At 47.2% G+C, this 23,422-nt stretch overlaps 1 protein-coding gene across 1 annotated transcript in view; it reads right to left on the reverse strand.

Annotated features, from left to right (window-relative positions):
* Positions 1-1,145: 1,145 nt before the first annotated feature.
* The window catches only part of LOC144129326 (retinol dehydrogenase 5-like), a 34,190-nt gene continuing 11,913 nt past the window's right edge, over positions 1,146-23,422 (reverse strand). Inside the window, exons 3-7 of the mRNA XM_077663370.1 lie at positions 14,091-14,300; positions 12,554-12,736; positions 6,188-6,320; positions 3,852-5,198; positions 1,146-2,138 (exon numbers count right to left, since the gene is read on the reverse strand). Coding sequence (XP_077519496.1) covers positions 4,826-5,198; positions 6,188-6,320; positions 12,554-12,736; positions 14,091-14,300 — 899 coding nt within the window. The 3' untranslated portion in view covers positions 1,146-2,138; positions 3,852-4,825. The remainder of the gene's footprint in view (positions 2,139-3,851; positions 5,199-6,187; positions 6,321-12,553; positions 12,737-14,090; positions 14,301-23,422) is intronic.

The raw sequence follows: 23,422 nt of genomic DNA on the forward strand, positions 1-23,422 counted from the left end.
CGTGGTTGTGGGGAGACCTTGCGTGTCTTGTGGTGGATCGATCACGTTGTCTAGTATGACTACTTATGTATGCTAATGAGCGCGCGTAATTATAGAGACGTACTAATCGAGAAAGTAAGTAGCAAATAATCATTAAAGCTGTAGTGTCATACCCTTAAGGCAGAGTTCCCCTAATTATTTTGCATGCGCTGTCGGCACCTTTCCTACCGCACATGTTAGGGAGAAAGAGGTTCCTTCTCGGACAAGGAGGAGTCAGTGCGAGAGAGAACGGAACACGCAGCTAGTGAGATGAGGAGGGTTCCGCTCTCTGGAGTGTGCACCGGTCTCTTTCCCACTGGCTTCCTTTTACCCGCCCGAAAGAAGGACGACGGATGCCATAGCTTCCGTTGGTGGCTGTCGAGGTAGAACAAAAAAAGTGCACTCTATTTTTTGTCCCTTGTTTGCAAGCTATATGAAGTCAAGAATGCCCACCCTTCTCCTCATTGGAGTCGTTGCATGGCGTTCACCTTTTTGAAGCGAAAAGCTTCAGTACGCTAGGTAACGCAGTCCTCGCGTAGGGCGGAGAATAACCTTGAATGACCTTCATCCCAGCCACGCTAGCCGTGTGTGACCATATGTGGTACAGTTGTTGTATCGAACCCTTGACCCCTGACCCACAACCTTTAGTTGACCTTTGAGATGGGGCGACCTTTGGGTTGACCTTTGAGCTTAAGAACATCCGATGGGGTGATGTGAAGCCACGTGATGACATCCGATGGTGGTGTCATAAGACCATGTGATACCACGTCATAGCCACGTGGTCGTGTGGGTATATATAGAACGGCTGTCGCGAGCGTGTAGCGGAGCTGCCATGGACGAGCCTCAGACGCTTAGCAAGCGTGCTTGCTTTTCACTGAATTCCAGGGTTAGCCAAGTTAAGCCACTGCCAATATTTTGTACTAATATAGTTCTAACAGTGCACCCACCGAAAGAGGCAAACAGCACGTAATGCTAACCACTACACGATTTGTGGGAACATTACCATTATGTAGCAAGAATTCCATCATGTAGAATCAATATACCATTACGCGCTTTCAGCTGGACAGATCGATATATCTTGACACTTCCGTGATCAGGAAAACATAGTTAAGATCACAGCACGTTTTGGTTCAAACGCAATTTTATTTTCACAAATCAACAACCAAATACATGATTGCATGGTACTGGCAATTCAGTGCTGCTGACATCGTACCTCCTTGGAAGACGCCAGAAACGAAAAACAAAAAGTGTGCCTTGAAGAGTAGCGTAAGAAATAAAAACTTGCTAAAAGCGCAATATTTTGAAATAAATATGTTATGATCACAGCTTTCTTGCGACTTGAGGAAAATCGTTTTGCGACATGACTTTTGTTAGTCGCAACCTCTGAGTGATGTTATTTACACACGTGCTATATACATCAGTTGATCCGAGCGCTTACGCCCAAAACGCTGAGGTTAAACTTGTTTTTTCGTTCTCCTAATATTCAAGAATGTACCGCAACAACCATCTTAGCATCTGCAGAATTCCTATCTAAAAAGCAGTGAATAATGCGCAGTGCGTAAGCTGACAGTAGCTCGCAAGTTGTGTATAGGTCATGGCTGAATATTTCAGTTCTCCTATAGTGGAGTGCAATGAAATCATTTACTACGTATCTTTCAACATGACAGCTCATTTGGCCGCTAACATATAGCACGGTTCACTGGATGCATGTAATACCCCTATCACACGGCATTCGTCAAAGGACTTTGCTGGAAAGGCGCCTTTTCACTAAAGGAGCGCAAGCTTAAAGAAGTAGTGACGCAGCTACACAGTGCAGCTCAAAGGTAGTACGGTCACTTAGGCTTTTTCCTGTTGCTGGGCACGAGGTGGCTAAAGTGACAGTTTTAAATTTAGTAAGGTATTCTATATATTTGTTGAGCTCAGGCATTTTTTTATTCTTATCGCTTTCTTAAAAGAATTGCAACAGCTACTCTCATCAGCCGCAGCAGGTTTTGTGTACTGCCTTGGCCACCAGGGGCACTCGGGGTTGCTGCAACAATTTCACGGTTTTGAAAAAAGCAAAACCAGACAAACGTTTCGTATATTTATAAGATGTTTTCAAACAGTGTTGACTGCATATACTTTTTTCTTTTGATGTAGTCGAGGGTTTGACGGCATACCGTCTGGTCAGGAATCATGTTGATGCAGATTGCTGGTCACTGGCCAAAGTCAAAGGATGAAAAGACGTTTCGGGAGCACTACGGCTCCCTTGTTCACTATGAAGCAATCGGCGCACGGATTCGTCCTTTTGTAGCACCCAGTAGCGTTTTTAATGATTTAGCATAGATAGGATGTAGAGTTCCGTCGTTCCTGTTTAATGTGTTAGACGATGTCTGTATCATAAGGGACTCAAGATTCTGCCGTGCTGATGTGTTCTTTTCTGTTGTCAATATCTTTACTTGATCCCAGTTAATCTCGTGGCCGGATTCTTGCACATGCTCGGCGATGGCGTTAGATGCTGCTTTCCGGTTTCGGACGTCGTTCTGGTGCTCTCAGGCGTCTCCTGAAGTCCTTTGTTTCACCGATATATATTGATGAGCAATCGGCGCAGTCTATCTCATATACAACACCTGGAAATCTTTCACGAGGGAGCTTGTCCTTCACATTGACCAGTTCCGCTCGCACCTTGCCAGCGGGGACGTGCGCGATGTTGACGCCATGCTTGCGGAAAATACGTGCAAGCGCTTCGCTAATTCCCGCCACGTATGGGACAGCAGCTCGTTTTTCTTTTGTTTTTTCTGTGCTCTCGCGTTCTTCGGAGGTAGGCTGATTCGCTGTCATTCTTCTTTCGGTGTTCCTGATGAAGGAAAGAGGGTAGCCGTTTCTTCGAAGATCCGACTCTATTCTTTTCATTTCGCTCTTTAGATCGGCATCTTGACTGCATACCTGTCTGGCACGGTTGATCAGGGAGACAACCACAGACCGTTTGTTTACATGTTTACCGCAAACCTACGCACACTGGAAGATATTTAAATTTCAGTTCTGTGCACCCAGTCGCTCACAAAGGGTCTGTGGTTGTCTCCCTGATCAACCGTGCCAGACAGGTCTGCAGTCAAGATGCCGATCTAAAGAGCGAAATGAAAAGAATAGAGTCGGATCTTCGAAGAAACGGCTACCCTCTTTCCTTCATCAGGAACACCGAAAGAAGAATGACAGCGAATCAGCCTACCTCCGAAGAACGCGAGAGCACAGAAAAAACAAAAGAAAAACGAGCTGCTGTCCCATACGTGGCGGGAATTAGCGAAGCGCTTGTACGTATTTTCCGCAAGCATGGCGTCAACATCGCGCACGTCCCCGCTGGCAAGGTGCGAGCGGAACTGGTCAATGTGAAGGACAAGCTCCCTCGTGAAAGATTTCCAGGTGTTGTATATGAGATAGACTGCGCCGATTGCTCATCAATAAATATCGGTGAAACAAAGGACTTCAGGAGACGCCTGAGAGAGCACCAGAACGACGTCCGAAACCGGAAAGCAGCATCTAACGCCATCGCCGAGCATGTGCAAGAATCCGGCCACGAGATTAACTGGGATCAAGTAAAGATATTGACAACAGAAAAGAACACATCAGCACGGCAGAATCTTGAGTCCCTTATGATACAGACATCGTCTAACACATTAAACAGGAACGACGGAACTCTACATCCTATCTATGCTAAATCATTAAAAACGCTACTGGGTGCTACAAAAGGACGAATCCGTGCGCCGATTGCTTCATAGTGAACAAGGGAGCCGTAGTGCTCCCGAAACGTCTTTTCATCCTTTGACTTTGGCCAGTGACCAGCAATCTGCATCAACTTTTTTCTTTGCTTTTACTTTTTGATGTTGGACGACACTGCGATCGCAGATTCTCGAATGCCGCGCCTTTATAGGCTCCAAAGATCTCTGACTGGCGCCTTCGTCTCCAAGTCCCTTAGCGACAAAGGCGCAACATTTGTTTCGTGCAGCTGCTCTCCTTACGCCTTTGAAAATAAGGAGCTGATTGTCAAAGGCCTTTTGCGGTGCTCGTGCGACAGGGGTATGAGGCATGCATATTAATTTAGTAAAACTAATCATAACGGAAAATCCTGCTAACAAAACTCTAGTTGAGGTTTAAGGTGCAAACTACGCGGTTCATTCGGTGGTATAGCGCAATTTAAAGCTGCATTCTATTAAGTAATTTGATCTGTTGATTAGACCGCTCCAATCTCGCTTAACGCGTACTGTTAACATTGCGAAACACACACGCGTAATCAATCATTTTATCTCAATTTTATGACGAGATCATACAAAACCGATTCAGTCAGCTTAAGTAATCTAACAACTATTGCCAGAAGAAGGACACTCATCGTCGGCGGGAACTTCAGTTAGGTGTGGCACCTTGCCAACTGCTTCCAAGAGCAGTACTAGAGAGAAGCGAAAATAAACTTGAAGCTTCCTTGTTGCAATCACTGCTGGCAATCTCGATCAGAGAATCGGCGTGCCGTGCAAACTATAACAACTATCAGGTCGATGATTCTTCTCTCCTCCGTAACAGCCTCTCTCAACAGATCCGTTCGAAGCCTGCGGCGAGCGTTGGTGCCGACAAACAAACGTCGCGAGAGCAGGCTTGTAACGCGTCGCTCAATCTGAGGCCTCGATCTCTGCGGCTGGACTTATCATAAGCCTCGCTCTTGACGAGGCGCTCAGCGATGGAGATCAGCAACGACGGCAACCGTTTGAGAAATGAAAGAGAAAGAAGGGAGGACAGCTGGTTAGAGGGCACCCTCGGCAGGCTGGGGGAGGAGGTGGTTCTAGGCGACCTTGTCCTCGGGCCGGCAGACCCTCCGCAGGACGCCCCGGGCGTCGGGCGCATAGCGTGATTTCCAGGTCATGGCGACCGCGGCGTCGGCGAACATGCTGGGCAGGTTGAAGAGCAACAGCGCCAGCAGCCAACCGGGCGTGCCATCGCAGCGGTAGTAGCGCCGGGGCCGCGCCCTGGTCAGCGCGTGCGCCATGGCGTCCACCACCTCCGAGAGCTCGCGCCGGGACACCCTGGAGAGGAAGCGCACCATGGCCCGGCAGCGGTCGCGCGCGTACGCCTCGCCGTACGCCGCGCGCACCTGGTCCGGGGCGGCGGCGAACCGCTTCAGCAGCTCCTGCTCGGCGCGAGGGTTGATCTCCGTCCTGTGTGGGCCACGCATTCGTCATCATCGTCATCAAATCATCGCTGGACGAACACTCCTTACTGATCTTCGGAAAGCTTTGTCTTGCGCCAGCCGCGACCGTCCTACCCGAACGAATTTATTAATTTTGTCTCCCTTACTAACTTTCTATTGCTCTCTCCGTTTCCCTTCCATTGACGTCTGCTTGGTTAGGCTGTTATCTGCTATTTGCGTTAAAGCGCATCAACTCTGTGGAGTTTACTCTGCGATCGACGCTGCTCTCTCTCTCTCTTAGCTATTCTGAATGGCGCTGTTAATTAAATCACAATAAAGGAAGTTCCCAGAGGAGGGCTCCTGATTAATTTCGACCAACACAGGCTCTTTTAACGTGCTCTGACGTCACACAGCACATGGGCGTCTTTTGACGCGATGACGTTAAGGCTTTCGCTGTGCAGAAAATCCGGCATCGTCGTCGCTGGTGTCTGCGTTGTGAGCGAAAAATCCCCGGAGAAGCAACTCAGGTCGCGTGACCTTGTGGCGTCATCACAAGCTGCCCCACCGGATGGTGATCAAACTGACCACTGTGGCAGGTAGCAGTTAAATTAATGATTGGTCGCGAGTAGTTGCCCAGGAGGAGCAACCTGGGTCACACAAGCACCCCCGATGGCAGCACCATCGCAGGGCCACCGCTTAACCGCTGCACCACTGTGCCAGGAGTGGTGTGAGGACTCCCAGGTATTTATGAACGCAAAGCCGAGAATAACCAATTCAGCATACATGGCCGTTCACCCACTAAGGCTATAGCGTCATACCTTCAAATCGGAGCTTAAGTGTCCGCGACAATTTCTTAATATCCCCTGCATCGAAGTGTTGTCGCCGGAACCCGCAACCAACACTGAGAACTCGTGCGCAGCTGCCGAACGCCACTGAACCACCGCGCGCGCAGCGTCCTGTTATGTCTGTTTGGTGTAGCGCTACTGCACGTATTTGTAAGCTGCGTTGTGTACTGACACGTAGTAGGTGGGCTCGACGGTAGACACGCTGACGCCCCACTGGGCGAGCTCCCGCCTCAGTCCGTCGGCGAGGGCGATCACGGCCGCCTTGGTCATGGCATACGGCACGATCCACACGGGGGCCACTCGACCTGAGGAGAAGCAGACGAGGAAGGCTCTCAAAGACTCGTTTGGACGCTCATTGTAAAGGCTTATCATTAGCGAATGACAAGGAAAGAAAGACAGAGAAGGGTCCTTCACGAAATAAAAAACAAGGCTATAGCCAGCGCGTAAAAACATCGACATAGTTTACCGTGCTGTGAAGATGATGTTTCGGGAAAGAAAGACAGTAGGTTGCAGGTGAAAAAATTTATTTTTGAAACGAAAACCCACTCAAAGAAATGGGGTGTTTTAATTTTAAGGGCAGATACATAAGGATCACGACCGTCACCATCAGATGGACACCGCCCACTGCAGGACAAAAGCATCTCTCTTCAGTTAACCCTGTCGTGCGCTAGCTGCGGCCACCCAATCCCTGTAATCTCATCCGTCCACGTAAGTTTCTGCCGCCCCTGCTACGCTTGCCTACTCTCGGAATCCAGTCCGTTACCGTTAACTACCATCGGTCATTAGACTAGCCTCCCTGGATAAGTTCCGAGCCAGGTTAACCGTTGCCAGGTTCAGTTTCCAATGGTGGCTTGTCCCGGAGCCAGAGATTCTGAGCGCCCTCCGGTGCGTCATATAGGTTTGACCGCCGCCTTCATCGGTTGCTCCGCAGCCAGTGGGGACTGAAGGCCGAAGGTTAATTGTATTCATAAAAAAACGTTGTGGCCAAGTACTACACCAGGGTGGCCAAATCCTGTTCTGGTGAGCGAGTGCGTTGTCGGTTCCGGTGATTGAGATCAGGCCGCACCCCAGGCCTGGCTATGCAATTCCATCGACACGTGGATAAGGATATGGAGGGGCTAATCAAGAAACGACGTACGACCAAAATCGGCTGAGGACCATCTGGTTTTCCCTTAAATGGACAAAAGCACCTTCAGTTGGCTAGAGCTATATATCTCCGAAGCTGCAACGTGAAGTGAGGCTCTGGAGTGCTTTCGTTCTCCTTACGCTACTTGGCGAACAGAAATTTTTGTCGGCTTGGTATACCGTCCCCTGTCTCTAATACGCTTAGATCCGGCTCCGATCACATTAGAAGAAAACGAGGAATGGCATACCGGATGAATTCAATTCCAGTTTATTGAGCAGGAATTTTTGCGCAGAGGAGATATAATCATTCTACACTATAATTCTATCCTTCTTCTTTGTCCTTCCCTATTAATCTAAGGCGCCACCACGCACGTGTTTTCTTCAGTATCAGCTTGTGGCGCCTGACAACCATTCGAACGGCCAAGTACAACAGACTTCTGCATGAGCGATTTCCATACCAAGAATCAAGAAGAATCAGTCAAGAGCTGCATAATTTCCGAAAACAAAAATACACTTTGTTCACCGGGACATTACATGCGTCTTGTCTATGTCTTTGTAAATACAGGCCCGCGTAGGTCTACTGGGTAAATACGTAATAAGAGATCAAGAGCGTGCACGCGACTAATGTACATGCGTGTAGTCAAGAATTACAACCACTGATATTCATACGCATGTAGAAAAAAAAAACACTATCCTAGAAGTTTCAATCCCAGTCGAAAAATAAAAAACGACAGAATCGTGCGCTTAATATGATATATCTTCTTTTTGTTCGTTTAGTCGTAACTTATTTTTCTGTATTATTGTTGTATTCTTCTGTAGCGCTGTAGAATTCGTCCGTAGTAACCTGTAGTTTTGTGACCACAACAAGGAAAAGCAGAATACTACAAGGAATTATGTTGTTACTACAAGGTGGTGGCCAAAAGTACGACAAAAAATCTGTGTATAGTGACGACAGAAAATATTTTGATGTGTTTTTCGACTAAGAGCTGTCCTGTGCACCACCAACGCGCCCTACTCCACACCCCATCCCCTTCCCCTTCAAGCATGCAGCTGCACCAAGGCCAACTTACACCGCATGAGCACAGTAGGTTTGAGCATACAAGGGTAAGGAAATGAGAAACTCGTTACAACTACACACGAATGAAGCCAAGAGTCACTGCAATCAAATAAGCACAAGCCTCACGACCCACCACAAACGGGCCGAACGGTGGTAGTGCAGAGGAGGGCATAACCCCGGGTCGACGCTTGGCCAACGTCACGACGCGTCAAACCGTCGGTTGCCGGCATTTTCAATAAAGTTTTTCCTACCTACCTACCTACCTAGGAGGAGATGTTAGTGGCGCAGTCGTATGGCCTGAACATAATTTCATAGCAAACAGACAACCGCGCCGCCGATAGGGTCCGAGCCCATGACCTCTGCATGTCGCGTGCAATTCTCTACCACATGGGCCTGATTTCTACTAAAATATCTTTCACCTAAAGTGATTATGCAACTAATTTCCTAACCTTATTAGCAGCACCTACAGAGAAAGTTGCATTGCTTCATGTTTACCTTATTTTTTTTAATAATAATAGTGTTTATTGTTTTTGTCAAGGACATCTTCCGGCCTGCCAAAGCCAGATGTTGGCTTGACTGGCAGCCACCGACAGATAGCTGCACAAAAGAGGGAATAAGAAGGTGTGAAGTCATGAATACACACAAACGAGGAGTATTGCAAAAATTAATTTGGAAATTAGCCATTTTCAGAAACGCATGCCGGATTACCAGAAGACAAACCATAGCTCAGCGAAGTTAAAATATTGCTTATAACATATTTTTTCCCCAAAACCTACTACAGAAATAAAAACAACAAATGCCATAGCAAAGAGTGCTATATACACCACGTACTTTACTGTAGGTGCACATTCAATGGGCAGGCAATCACAATCTGGCAAATGGGCATATGCAAGTATAAAGGGACAGTGGCCATAATGTGCTTTTTTTTTCGGGGGGGGGGGGGGGTTCGAAAGCATACCAGTTCGACATTTGGTTTCAGCCCTATGTATGAGCCCCACGGGACATTCTCTGAAGCGCTGTTTCTCCAGTAGTTATTTATTCCTTGCGGTTCATAACCACAAGGGAAGCATTGTAGAAAGTGTTAGCATAGCGTTACCGTACACCGCTACTGTATACTGCCACCGCCAGGAGCCATTGCGCATGCGCAGATGGCAGCTGTCGGTGGCGGTGCATGGCAGCGATGCACGACTGTCCTGTGCTCAAAATTCCTTCGTCACTGAGGTGAAGGGAAGAGTTTTCGATTAGGACATTCTGCGCTACCGGAAGCGAAGCCGTTATCCTGCAGGAAGTCCGTCATCCCTGTGAAGGTAAAAGACAAGTCCTAATTAAAAGGGACGTTGTATCATGGCAACCAAGTGCATCAGTGTATAGCTTAAGCCTTTTGTCATTTGAAGAGAGAAACAGGTGGCCTAGCAATCACAAAAACGTAACCTAAAAATATTTGGCGTTTACCGAGCCTGAATGCAACCGCCAGCCAGCACAGTTCTCTGTTCTAAGAATGAGGAGGCCCTAACGTGGCCTCGTCTTCGTTCCCAAACAGTAGCACGTAAATCACAATGTGTGTAAACAGAGCGAAAATGACGCACTCGCGGCACTTCCTCTGCACAGCTGCCCACTTTGGAGGAGGAGGACGCTTTTCTCCCTTCACCATGCGTGACCAAGCGTGAGGAGTGCGGGGCAGGCTGCGTGGCCTTGGAACAGCTACAATGGGCAGCGAATGTGGACCGGCGGCCCAGATGTGTCTTCCGGCTTGAAACCACTTGCCGGCTGACGAGGCTTGTCGGCTCACTTTAACGTCCGGTTTTCCTTAGTTTTTCTGCCTGACAGTGAAAAACAAAGGGTTGCACTCGACCACCAAGAGCACCTTTCCGCGCCATTACGTGCATATTCCCTTCTAAAGAGAGGTCGCGGTAATCTTACCTACGAAGGTCAAATAGCATTCTGGCAACAGGATGTTTGGTCATAAAAGATGTCGGCAGTAAGTATTTTGCAGTTATCATGAGGTACAGCAGAAATCAGGGGACCAAATCGTAAATGTTTCTCGCTTCAGTCTGATTGTTATGCCCGTTGCGTGGGACTAATTTTTTAGATCTGTTTACGAAGCAACTGAACGTACGCAAGGCGACCGCGTGACTCAATTACAACCTTTGACCGTAAGGTTTCGGGTCTGATTTATTTTCTTCTCGAGAAATGATTCCCCAAAACAAATGTTGGTGCCTATGTGTACCGTCATCTTCTCGGGATAACCGGAGCTATTTACGTTAATTGCTGTGGCAGCCGCTTGATGGCACTACATGTAGAAAAATACGTTGTCGCTAGTCGTCTGCGCATTCTACTGTGAGTGAATGTGGAGAGATTGACGTCCACCTCGAACAGCGTGTAAACATACAATTCTGTGTGAAGCTTGGCAAGGCAGCCACACAGACGCATGAGCTCCTTCGTGACGCTTACGGCAAAGAGACATTAACGCGGGCGCGAGTTCTCGAGTGGCACAAGAGGTTCGTTTCGGGGAGAACGTCGGTGGAAGACGACAGAAGGCAGGGATGCCCTTCAACCTCACGGAATGAAAACAACGTGACTGGGATCAGGGAAATCATATAGCAAGACCACACCATTACAGTCCGCATGCTATCAGATGCATTCGCCATTAGTAAGACAACATGCTACCAACTTTTGCGTGAAAACTTGGGGAAACTAAAGCTGAATGCGAGACTTGTGCCGCACTCCCTCACACAGGACCGGGAGGCCACGCGGGCATCAGTGAGCGCTGAATTCCTCTCCGAGGCAGAGAAGGATGCAGCATTCGTCGATAGCATCATTACTGAAGACGAAACATGGTGTTTTCAATACGATCCTCAAACAAGGAGGCAGAGCGCCGAATATCGGTCCACAACCTCTCCGGTGTCGAGAAAGGTGCGAAGACAGAAGACCAAAACAAAGACGATGCTGATAGTTTTTTTCGATGCCAGAGGTGTCATACACCACGAGTTAATCCCAAAAGGGCGGTCGGTGAATCAGGAGTTTCATATCCGCTTGTTCCAACACGTGCGTGATGCACTGCGACGCCGTCGCCCTGACTTATGGGCATCTGGACAATGGAGCCTTTTCCACGATAACGCAAAGCCGCACACTGCTCTCAGCTTGACAAAATTTCTCGCCAAGCACGGTATTATTGTACTTCCCCATCCGCCATACTCGCCTGACCTCTCCCGATGCGATTTTTTCCGGTTTCCTTGTGCAAGAGAGCCCTAAAAGGTCGCAGGATGGGGAGTGTGAAGGCCTTTCAAGACGCCACGACAAAGGAGCTGACAGCCCTGCCAAAACAAGCGTTTTCCAACTGTTTCCAAGACCTCAAGAAGCGTTGGAAGCTGTGTATAGACTGCAAGGAAGACTATTTCGAAGGGGTGCTGCACAAATTATCTCAATGTTAAACGCATTTTTTTTAACGGACTCAGTCTCGGAATTTTACGGACAAAGGTTGTACTTATTCGCTTTCAGAAATAATCAAAACTTGAATACCGATGTGAAGAAACGGACCGGTGGGGATGTTATGATTATATCACTGCATGGACCTAAGCTGTGTCAGTGTGTGTTTTAAAAGACCCGAAGCGGCATAAACCGATATCAGGTGCTTCAGAGAAACCACTAATTTAATGATATCGCATTAATAAATAGATAAAATATGTATTTTTTTCAAATGTGTTATTTCGATTATCTGTCTAGATTGCTGTCTAGAAACTAGGCTGTTCATTATCCGGTTGGCAGGTTGTGATGACGTCACAAGACCACATGACTTCTCTCGATCGAGTAATCATTAGTTAAATTTCCATCTGCCACGGTAGGCAGGTTGTGATGGCCTCATAAGGTAACTTGCCTTCCTATGACCAATGAGCGAATTTCGTCTCGAACATGACGGGCTTTTGGTGTGGCGACAACTCCAATGCTATACATTAAACTAAATAAGCAACATACGTTGTTGGGCTACATGGTGCATAGTATTAAGAAAATAAACTAGCCAAAAAGACGCACAGAAGAAGATAGGAAAAAACTTTTGGTTTTTGGGGTCCTGACGAAATTTTCAAACAATATACTGTTTGTTGAATTTCTTTTAGAAAAAGGGGCGCAGTATCTATATTGCTGCAGACCATTTCATATGACCTGAAAAAAGTGTCACCAAGGGTGTATGCATCGTTTTGAAGTATCAATTTTAGTATTTATTTTGTCTGAGGCATAGGAACGTATGTGTCGCAAAGATGAATGTCCGCAATCTTGCTCCCATCGTTCACTAACCAAGTAGATCGCTTCTAACCACCACCGCGCCTAATATTTGGCGGTGCGCACGTGTAACATACCGACCTGCGTAGCTGGCCACGAAGACGAGCCTTCCCCTCGAACGGCGCAGCAGGGGCAGGAAGGCCCGGGTGACGCGCACCGTGCCGTGCACGTTGACGTCGAACATCCAGCCAACCTCCCGCTGGCTCGTCCACTCGAACTCGCTGAAGATGTTCACGCCCGCGTTGCACACCACGCCCCACAGCTCTGCATTCAAGTGCACACGCACGGGCAGACATGCACACCATCAGCGTCAAACGAAAATAGCACTAGCTGTTTAAGAGGAAATACTGGCCATGGGGACTATCAACACTTACAAAGAGGTCTTCGAGCCTTTGAAGCGAAAAGCAACTGCGCTAATGTTCGGTTTTCTTAATCTAAGGTCTTCTCATTTCACTGTACTTGTTTATTTGTCTTCGCGTTTGATTTTAATTCGGTAGTACGTCACAAGGGAAGTTGCTTACCCAACAGTCTGTGAAGAACGCAATATTGTGTGGAAAATAGAGTAATGGAAGGGTACCTTTGAAAACAGCGCATCCATAGCAGTCAAACTGTGCATTCTGGTCTATTACAATAAATTTCTCTCGGTACCCATGGCAGTGCTATACACTATATACCTTCATACCTGTTTATTAACTTATATGTTTATTGTGAGAGGGAAAATGACAATAGGCTTGGAGAGAGATTTTAGAATGCTTTGCGATTTCTCGTGTGAATCCTCTGTGAGCATGAAAACATGTTATGTCTTCAAATTGAGAGCACACTTGGAAGGCTAATCTATCGATCAGCTGTATATAGCTGGAAAATGCCAGGAATTTGAGTTCGGGAACTATTGGCCGGAGTGGAATAGTGCGCATCTCCGTTGATTCGTTCGAGCTAGCATGACGGTGTCTGCGGATTTCCTCCTCTGCAATCATCATCCTCATCATCATCATCAGCACCATCAGCGAGCTTCAGCGCACTGCAGGACAAATGCCTCTCTCGCTTATTCCCGTGTTAACCTGGTCCTCCACCAGCTGCGGTCAACTTGTGTACCTGTGAACCTCCTAATGTAATGTCTCCACTTGGTCTTCTACCATTTCCAGCAACACTTTCCGAGTCCACTCCACTACCTTAGAAGAGCATTAGTTGCCTGTCCTACGCCCTACATGTCTCTCCCATACCCTTTCTCTCTTGATTTCAGCTAGGATATATTTTAAAACTCTCTTTTGTTCTTTAAACCAATCACTTGTGTTCCTATCTCTCTGCTTCCACCCGATCTTTTTCCCTTCCATGACTCAGTGCGCCGTCCTCAGCTTGATTTCGAGCCTACTCGTTAGCATTCAATTTTCTGCCCTATGGATGAGCACTAACAGGTTGAAACTACCCTCTTGAGAGATATTCGTAGGCTTCGTTTCTCTATCTCACGGTTATCCTTCTCATCGCCACACCTAATTTCAAAACCAGCGACCGGAAACAATCCTTGCGTCGCTATTCGACTGCGTGAGCTCAGCGGTCACGAGTTGAGCGGCCTGCGAAGTGCCCACGTGCATACACAGGCGTGGCGTGTTCGAATACTCACGGTGCTGTCCCAGCTCTCGCTCGACCATGAGCACCGCCTCCGCGACCTGCTTGTCGTCAGTGACGTCCAGCGGCACGACCTGCAGGCCAGACCTGCTGGCCGCCTCCAGCTCGGCGCGGCTCTGGTCCGGGAAGAGGCACCCGGCGAACACCTTGTACCCTTCGCCATCCAGGCGCCGTGCAAGCAACTTGCCGAAGCCGCGGTCACAGCCTGCGGCCCAGCATAAGACAGGAACCCCGGGGCTGTGAGGCCTGAGCGAAGGAAGCTCTTAAACGGGCTCTGAAACCACTTCCGAGGAAAGCACATTAACTCACTTAATCACTGCACTGTGTTGTCATGCAAACCTGAGTCAAATAATACGCTTCTACACGCAGCAGAGGATCCACAATCACGCGCTAAAGAGCCATTCCCGGCGACTTTTTCATTCTCGCACCCCCCTCCGTCGCTCGCACCTGTGTAATACAAGTTGAGAGATGGGTATTGGTGAAATTCTATCAGACGTCAGGCAGCTACCGTGGCCGCGGCCAATATGCGGCGTAGCTTCGGCGTGTCAGGAAGATCCGCCCCCGGAGGTGGGGACAGCGGAGAAGCGCCAACCTTTCAGCGTGCAAAAAGTAACGAGAGGGGAGCGAAAGGCGTGGAGACATTGAAATTCAAAGTTTGACTAGAGATAGCCCAACTTCTACAAAGCGCATTAAAAAAAATTCTTGCTGGACAGTATTCGTGCAGCGGCGTACTTAGGCATCCCAAGCATACCGCAACTTTATTATAGCCCCTTTCAGAGCCCTTTTCAGAGCACCTTCAAGGGACGGTGATATAAAAATTTTCATACTGACAGTTTCCCCTTTGTCTCTTGATTCAAAACTTAGGATGTCCGGACTGACGGGTGTTGTGCTATATCGAACGCCACGCTCGCTAGCGCACCGCATGCACTTGCGACAGTTTCTCATCGGGAGTTCGTTATGATTCCCGAGAGGAAGGGCTGACTTGTGGCATCATGACAAGCACATGGCTTGCTGCTCGACACTATCACATAAAGCTGACGTCACATGAAATCTTTTATAAGATTGACGCCACATTGCTGATTTAAGCAGGTTTAGCCGTTCTACCCAGCTAAATTTCACGTGCTTTGCCCCGAAGGCAGGACAGCCGTTTTCTGCAGTTTTTTTTAATAAATTACACTGGGTGAGAGCATTCTCTTCGAACTCAAGGAATGCCATGCTATAGCTTCTATACAGTATGGAATATTTGCGTACTTATTTACACGAATGGTGGAGAGCTTGACCACAGGACCGGGGAATATGGATACACGGGCTTTCTAACTAGAACACACTAGAAGATGACGAACCAACTAAATAATGTGATGAGGCAGGACTCAAGATAAAATAACTTGAAGATGAAGATTCTGATGGAATACTTTCCACGATTTGCGAGGCGCTACGCACGCGAAGACAAGTAACACATACTGAGGGGGCTTGATTTACTTGCCATCCGTGACTATCTTGCACGGCTGCCTTGGTCTGCCGCATCTGCCTCAGGGGGTTCCTCCGAAGAATCCTAGTCATGTGTGCAGCCAGACGCCTCAGAGATAAGTAATAACTTCCTACTTCAAGGATCTTAGCCTGGGCACTGTAATAGTTTATGTAAAGTCCTTACGTCCGAAATGCGGTGCCAGATATATCCTATCTCATGAATGACTGCTTGAGCAACGCTCTAACAAAGAGCCGGCTTTTAGCGCGGAAGCAAGAGCCATTCCCTCGAAGGTCTGACTACACACACGAATGAGGTTCTCTGGATGAACAAGCTGAGGCAGCTGCACAACAGATCAAAGAAATAGTCAAGGATCCCAAGTACCACCAGTCTTGTCCGCATGTGTTCCTTGTATTCATTTGTGCGGCGTTTTGTAAATCATGAAATATGGCAGATAGTGCAATAATGCAGTGATTTCTCACTATCTCAGGCGGCTCTGACAGTGACGCAGCCTGGAAAACTAATGAAGCCAGCAGGAATAGAAAATATGCGCGAGTATCTTGCCACAAATTTCGTTAAGCAAATTTATGCACAAAATATTCTTTGTAGCCCTTTTCATTTCACAAATCCCCATAAGTCACCGCAGAATATGTGTAATTAGTGCACTCGCTAAAAAGAAACGATAAATTTCCATGGCAGGCCGGTATTTATAGAAGGCCGGCATATGCAGCTCGTTGCTTCTTAAATTTCAAATTAGGCTGCTTATTAAGTAAGCCTCTCTTTTAATACTTTTAAAGGTTGCTGAAGCAGCTCTAATGAGCATGATACTAGAAGACTTCGCTCGGCAAGAGCCTTGCTTGCTGCGGCTGAATGCACTTGGTAATGCACACAGAGGCGTAACAGAAAAAAACACAAGGAAAATAACAGAGACCGAACAATTCACTCAGTAAACAAAGCGCATGATGAGGCGAGGTTACTCAACCGAAAGAGACGCGGAAATATTCGTATCGTTGGGATAGCAGCGTGCTGTCCTGCACTGCCAATCAGTGCCCGCCTTATGCTAACAAAGCGAAGTACCTGATCGGAATTGGGGCAGACTGCGATAAGGAATAGTTCTGACCAAGCTGGTGCAACAGTTCGATGAAATTGAACTAACATCGTTCACCTTGTGCCACGGTGTGTGCACGCGTTTTAATACAATAGAGTGACGCGAACTTTTGTTATTTACGCGTAAAAAGCTTCTGTGTAGTTTTTGTTCACGCCATGCAAACAGCAGAGGGCGCTGCATGACTGAACTGGCGGCTAATGAAGCGCGTCAACGTATTGTAGCAGATATGAAGGAGACAACGGACGCACTTTGAGCCACTTCCTGAACGAAACGAGCCTTCTCGGCGGGTCGTCGGACGACCGATGAAAGTCGCGGCGCCTTGATGCATGTTGATATCCAGCCCCCTTTTAAGAGGCAGCTGAGGCTGGCACTAAGCCTGCATTCCTAAACAAACAAAAAATAACAGTGAAACGAACAACTTGCACGGCTCCAGCGGGGCGAATATCCTGCAACGGTGCGACGGAGCAAGCCAGCGCAGGAACAGTTTCCAGTGTGGCAGGGGTTCAGTTTCCTTGCATTCTGCGCGCTGACACGCCATTTAACTTCATGCACGTCACTTCCTGCTTAGTTACTTCCGGTCTCCGTTGGCGCATGGTGTTTGCTTAGGCGTTCAATTTTGAGCGCATTTTTTGCTCTCCTAGCTTATACGACTGTATAGAGTGATACTGACGTAAAAGCGCGCCGCATAACCCTTATGCACGGTACATGTTTAAAATTAGGCTCCACGGATTAAAAAAAAAATAACCAGCACCAATACACAAAAGTCATTATTGTAAATGGGTTATACGGTCAAGCGGACGCAAACAGTGCGAAAAATTGGTCAAATGCTTTTGGGGAATCCCCCAAGGTGGAGCAGATTTGTAACAAGGGAGTAATTACTCACTGACATCCACCCGAGCGCAGCCGTATGGCTACAAAGGAAAGCTTGAAAACTGGGCATGTTTATGCTGAAAAAAAAATTGTTCTATTTTGTACAATTTTAGTAGCGCGCCTTTGTCCTGAAATATGAACATGTAAAGTTTCAGCTCAAATCGTGTAATTACGCATGCCAGACCGCGGCACTCATTATGAGGCTCCTCTCTGGTGAGCCACAACTGTTGCGTATGGCGCTCCGCCTGACAAGAATATGGAGTTGCAGCCGACGGTGATAATTTTTCGTTCTTGGCCACCGAAGCTGAAGAATGTCACTGCGCCGGTGGCTTGGGGCCAGCACTGTTTCTGTAAGCGATTGCCTGTAGGACGGGTGGATGATAAGACGTGGTGCTGCTCTAGAGTTTGCATGCGGCGATGCGCAGCGATACCACGTTGCTGGACAGGAGAGAAAATTTATAAGCGTCGCCTATAGCTCCACATTCTTGCTTAGGCGAAGCGCCATACGCAACAGCTTGGGCACATCAGGAAGGAGCTTCATGCCGAGGGACGCGGTCTCGTCTGCGTAACTAGACGGAGAGGGCTGAAAATTTAGACGTGCATATCTCAGGACACAGGTGTGTTACGAAAAGTGTACAAAGTACAATAGTTGTCAAGTGCCACTCTCTCCAAGTTTTCAGTATAAACAGGCATGCTAACTGCACTTAATAAAGGTTAACTAATAAATTTTGGTTAATTACTGAGTTTACGATGAGGATTTTTTTCTAATATTCTGTGTGCTAATATTTTGCGTATACGCATGCGCACAGAGATAGTGCGTTTCTTTCTGCAACAACCTGCAATATTATGTGTCAGCTTCTCCAACAGGGTGTATTCAAACCAAAATAACTTGGGTGTACTGCTCTCCGTACTTTTTTTTCTAATCCGTAAAGCCTACTTCTGAACGCCTGCATATGCGGTCAAGACATGTTATTGCTTGTCGGTCCATGTGCTAAGGGCAGTTCGAATGACGCGAAAAGTTGTGTTCACTTCTGTCCGGGCTTCATCATGTAGTTATTCTCTCTGGACTGCTAAAGAATTTTAATTTATACAGCGAGATCTTCAGTTATTACTATCACATACTTCAAGGATCAGGGTTGGGCACGATAATTCGAAGAAATTGCTGCTGGTTTAGCTCTGGTTAACCCTCGTCGAAAGCGAAAAGCTGCATCTGAATTGAATTGAATTGGCTTTTGGGGAAAGGAAATGGCGAGGTATCTGTCTCATATATCGGCTGACACCTGAACCGCGCCGTTAGAGAAGGAATAAAGGAGGGACTAAGAGAAGAAAGGAAGAAAGAGGTGCCGTAGTGGAGGGCTGCGGAATAATTCCGACCACCTGGGGATCTTTAACATGTACTGACATCGCACAGCACACGGGCGCCTTAGCGTTTCGCCTGCATCGAAACGCGGCCACCGCGGTCGGGACCCTGGCTACGTTTGTGGTCGAGCGACTGGCGGTTTTCATAGATAGCCATACTGACACACACACACAGTAGTAGGCATTTTTTTTTATTGTTAAACACCTTGCTTTCCTCGAAACGACATTAAAGGCGCTCACACAAGACAGTATATATTTAATGTAGCTTCGGTGATATTTACAACTCTATCATTGCTCGTTGTACGCAGAGACATGAAACCAAATCCGGTTCCAAACGACGTGTAAACCCTGCAGATAATTTCAGAAATGCAAATTGAAAAAGAAATTGGTTTTGTGGGGGAACGAAAATGGCGCAGTGTGAGACAGACGTCATTTACTTTTCTTAAAACCAATCTTCATTTCATTTTCCTTCTCTTGCGGGCGCGGTTCGGGTATCGAAAGAGATATGTGAGACAGGCGTCATTTCCTTGTTCGACCTCTAGCTACATTCAAGGTCAAACTTGCGGCCCCGCAGACGCCTCGAAAAGCTGGCGTAGTGAAGCTTTTCGCTTCAAAAAGTATCTCTGATACTCGATACCCTCAACAATTTTGTTTCCGGTACCGTTACATGATACAAAATAGAAATTAATTTCCGATGCAGATACTCGATACTGAATCGTCGATACTTCAACACACCATTGATGCCGCCACTATTAACAAAGCTGCTAATATGATTACCTAAATTAAGATTATTATATATCCATAATTTCTGGAATATTTAGTGTATTTAAGAGCACAGCTTTTTTAAAGGGTTAAAAAAACCCGTCCGCGATTATTTCTTTAAGATGCGCTACCGGTCCAGCTGCTTTTGTTAAACTTTAACGTTGGGCGGAAGCCATGACGGCGTTGAAACGATCCCTTCCTGATGCAGCCTATACCAAAATCCTTTCCTAGGCTAATGATCTGTACGCGAATCGGTCTGTGAGCACTTCACTATATACGAATAAACTTGAAACTTTTTATGATGCTTTTCGTTTGTTACTGCAGTACATACCGGCTTTCCACTGCCTTTGCCCTGCGCTAATTGGCTCAAGCTGCGCACACTTCGTAAAGTCCGACAGCTATTGCCATATCACTGCACTAAGGATGTTTGAAGTTGAACATTCTGCGTTAAAAGCTACAAAGAAATTTTAAAAGAAATGAAGGGCTGAAAGTTTTTATTAGGCAGAACATATCTTGCTGACCCCTGTTATTTAGACATTTCTTTTACTTAACGGTATTGAGTAGCAGCATTTTGTCGAACCACCGGCCCGAAAGAGCCACGCGATGCGGCCATACTATACGCGAAGCAAAGTAAAAAAAAAGCTTCTGAGCAGGAGCAGACGAGCACGTTGCCGTGTTGCATTTAATGGAGGCGCCTTTTATCAACGAATAAGAATGAAGAATAGCCACTTCTACTCGAGGATCCTGGCGATACAGTTAACTCAATTGCAGTAGCGCCTCTTGAGAACTATGGCTTGTTGTAGCGTTTGGTTATCCGAACGAAAGGAATGCATCAGCTGACTGACGCATTTGACACTGCCGGCACTGATTACCCGCGTGTCGAAGAGTGCGTGACTTTATCATGCTGACAAATTAATGAACAAGTGTTCTGCAAGGTCTTGAGCATGACGGCGAAAGTCGTTCATTTCTGTTGGCAACCACCGCAACTTGAAATAAGGGTGGGCAGGTGTTGTTTCTACCACTATTGCACTGTTAACAAAAATGAAACACCGAAGTGGGAGTAGATGGCTTGTCCTTAGCGCACACCAAAAGGAGGTTTTATTTACTCCTTTATAGAAGGGGGTATTTAGGAGTACCAGGGAGTAATTTTTGTACTACCCATAGAAATGGGGCCCAAAACTGGCGTCGTGTTTATTTATCCTTATTCAGGCTCATTCTTACAGCAGTGCCAGCGGCGGGAACGGGCAGTAGCTGTGGAGGCCGCCAGCAACGCAACTTGGGAAACTGCGCTGCCCTAATTAATGTGAACCCGCGTCACGCATTTTTTTCGCCGTCTGCAAGCCCAGCGGCGGCGTAGGCGGAGGCGGCAGGTGTCGTCTGCTTTTGCTTCACGAGCTCGTTTGGTTGGCTATGTTCATAGATAAAATGATGTAAATTAGAATCAATAGTTCAAATCTGAAAAGGAGCCGCGGGGTAGTTTCCACGCTATATTTGACTAAAACCCAGAGCAGAATAAGTTGAAAATGAAAACACCTCTGAAGGTAGTTTGGTATAGCAGTGTTTGATTTCATATTCACTTCTTTAAGGCTTGGCTTTTCAATATGATTGAGGAAAAATGTAGCCTCGTCAGCTGAATCAAGAGCTCAGCGTTGAAACTAAGTTCTATCACAGTTCCACGTTCATGCAACGCATCATAATCTGCTGCAACACACCGCGAGAACCACATGAAAAAAGCTGTGAGAATTGGGCCTAAGCGGAGGCTCTAACGGGGTGGCGACACTAACAAAAGAAGGTCAGGTATGGTTAGAGCTCTGCAGGCTTTTTAAGAGAAGTCAAATTATGTAGTTTACTGTAACGGAAAACAGCGACAAGCCGATATCTTGTACCGCGGCAGGCGCCCGTGAAGGCGCAGAAGTGAGCAAATATCCAGTGACGATGGTAACCAGGGGGTCGTCACTCACAGCTATTATCAGACGACTGACCAGAAGCAGACGAGACGTAGGCTCGGGACGGATGGCGCAAGATGGTGTTTTTTTTTTTTTTACTCCATTTGGGACTTGGGGCGCATTGAGACCAAGAAACTCCTTATAAAATGGGAGTTATAAGGAGAATTCTTTTCCTTTATACTCCATTATTTATTGCAGGGAGTAAACTTGGTCATTTAGCACATTTTTACTCCATATTGAGGAATTAAATGTTTCCGCATATGGAGTATAAAGTGTGGCGCCAACCATTTAAACTCCCATTTGGGTTGATTCTTGTTTACAGTGTGGGAGGCTCTCTCCACGTCCCTTCTTCCACCGAGTGTGTAGAACACAAGGTACACGCCGTCTATTTTTGCTCACGTTTGCTCACAGTATTGGTACGAATGTAGTCGGGAAAACTGGCGCCATATTGAGGTCAGCCGGTAGGGGGGTTATATATAGAAGAACGAACATGTATGTGATTGTCTGAAATGGCGGTGCTCGGCTTGCTGTGTGCGTCCTACGGCCGCATGATGGCGTCAGTCTATTTTTCTTGCCATTGCTTGCATTTTCTGTACCATCTGCGAGGGCACACACTAACACATGCCGCCTGCTTTTCTCGTAATGGGGTTAGTAATGCTCTCACATAGAACAAAAAAACGAGATGGTGCACAAGGTTCTGTGCTCAGTGCCATCTATAGGTGAGGACAATAATACAACGGAGGAAAATAACTAGTGGCAAAGGGCGCTCGGTATATGGACATATCCTTGAGGACCGTGTAGTCCGCAACATATGCAGCAGATGGAGCCGGATTAGCGCAGACGTTCGCACGTAATCTTGCACGAACATTTGAATACCCGGCAAATCCGGCACCCTCATACCGGCAATAATGAACTGTGCATTCTTATTTCCTTCCTTAGTTGTGCCAGCCATCCATCACATGGCTTCCTTCGCAAAACGGTTCAGGGCTATTCCACGTGTGCATGCGGCTGTCAGCTCGTTCCATAAAGTTCAGAGCAAAACTGTCTCTCCGTTATTCGCAAGGTGATTCAACCGCAAGAGACAGTGTCTTTTTTTGGTTTCCAAGCTACTCGTACGCTTCTTTGGCTTGCACTGCGGCTCGTGTAGCATCCCCAATGCTCCAGATGTCTGGGAGGCAATAACTTTTCCCACACCCCTCCACAACTTCAGATGGTTGGGGCGTTACCAGGCCTTCTACTCTAGACGACTCAAGAGTAACGACAGTAGTCTAGGAACTTTCGAAAAAGACGGAAAAACCAGCAGGCTGTGCTGTCATATACAAGATCGATGTCCCAACAGCCCGAGCCATAAGCACAAAAAAAAAGAAATAGCAACAGTCTGTATACACGTGCAAGGTACGAAACTAAGGTATTATTAATGGCGGTCGAGTATCGACAGCATTGGTAATTTTTTTGCGATGGCATAGAAGCCTCGGTGGAGCAAAGGCCGGCTACCACAGTCCGGCGTTGTACAGCAAAATCCTAATTGGCTGGCGGGGAGTGATGTCATTAGTGACGTCACCAGAGAGAAGAAAACAAATTGGATGGAGGGACGTGACGTCACCAGCCTAGAGAAGGCTCATTCGCTGGAGGAAAGGGACGTCATCAGACCAAGTTCGTCTGGTGAAGCCTCCGCCTGCCAACCGCGGCAGGTGACGCACGGGAAGAGCAACTTGGGGTCTCACAAACGCCACCGCTCACTACCGGGAAAGGCATCAACGGTTCCAAATGACATGGCACTGCGACCCCATAATAGAATTAGTTATCCTTGTGTTTTC

This window comes from Amblyomma americanum, chromosome 4, assembly GCF_052857255.1.
Source record: "Amblyomma americanum isolate KBUSLIRL-KWMA chromosome 4, ASM5285725v1, whole genome shotgun sequence".
Taxonomy (NCBI): domain Eukaryota; kingdom Metazoa; phylum Arthropoda; class Arachnida; order Ixodida; family Ixodidae; genus Amblyomma; species Amblyomma americanum.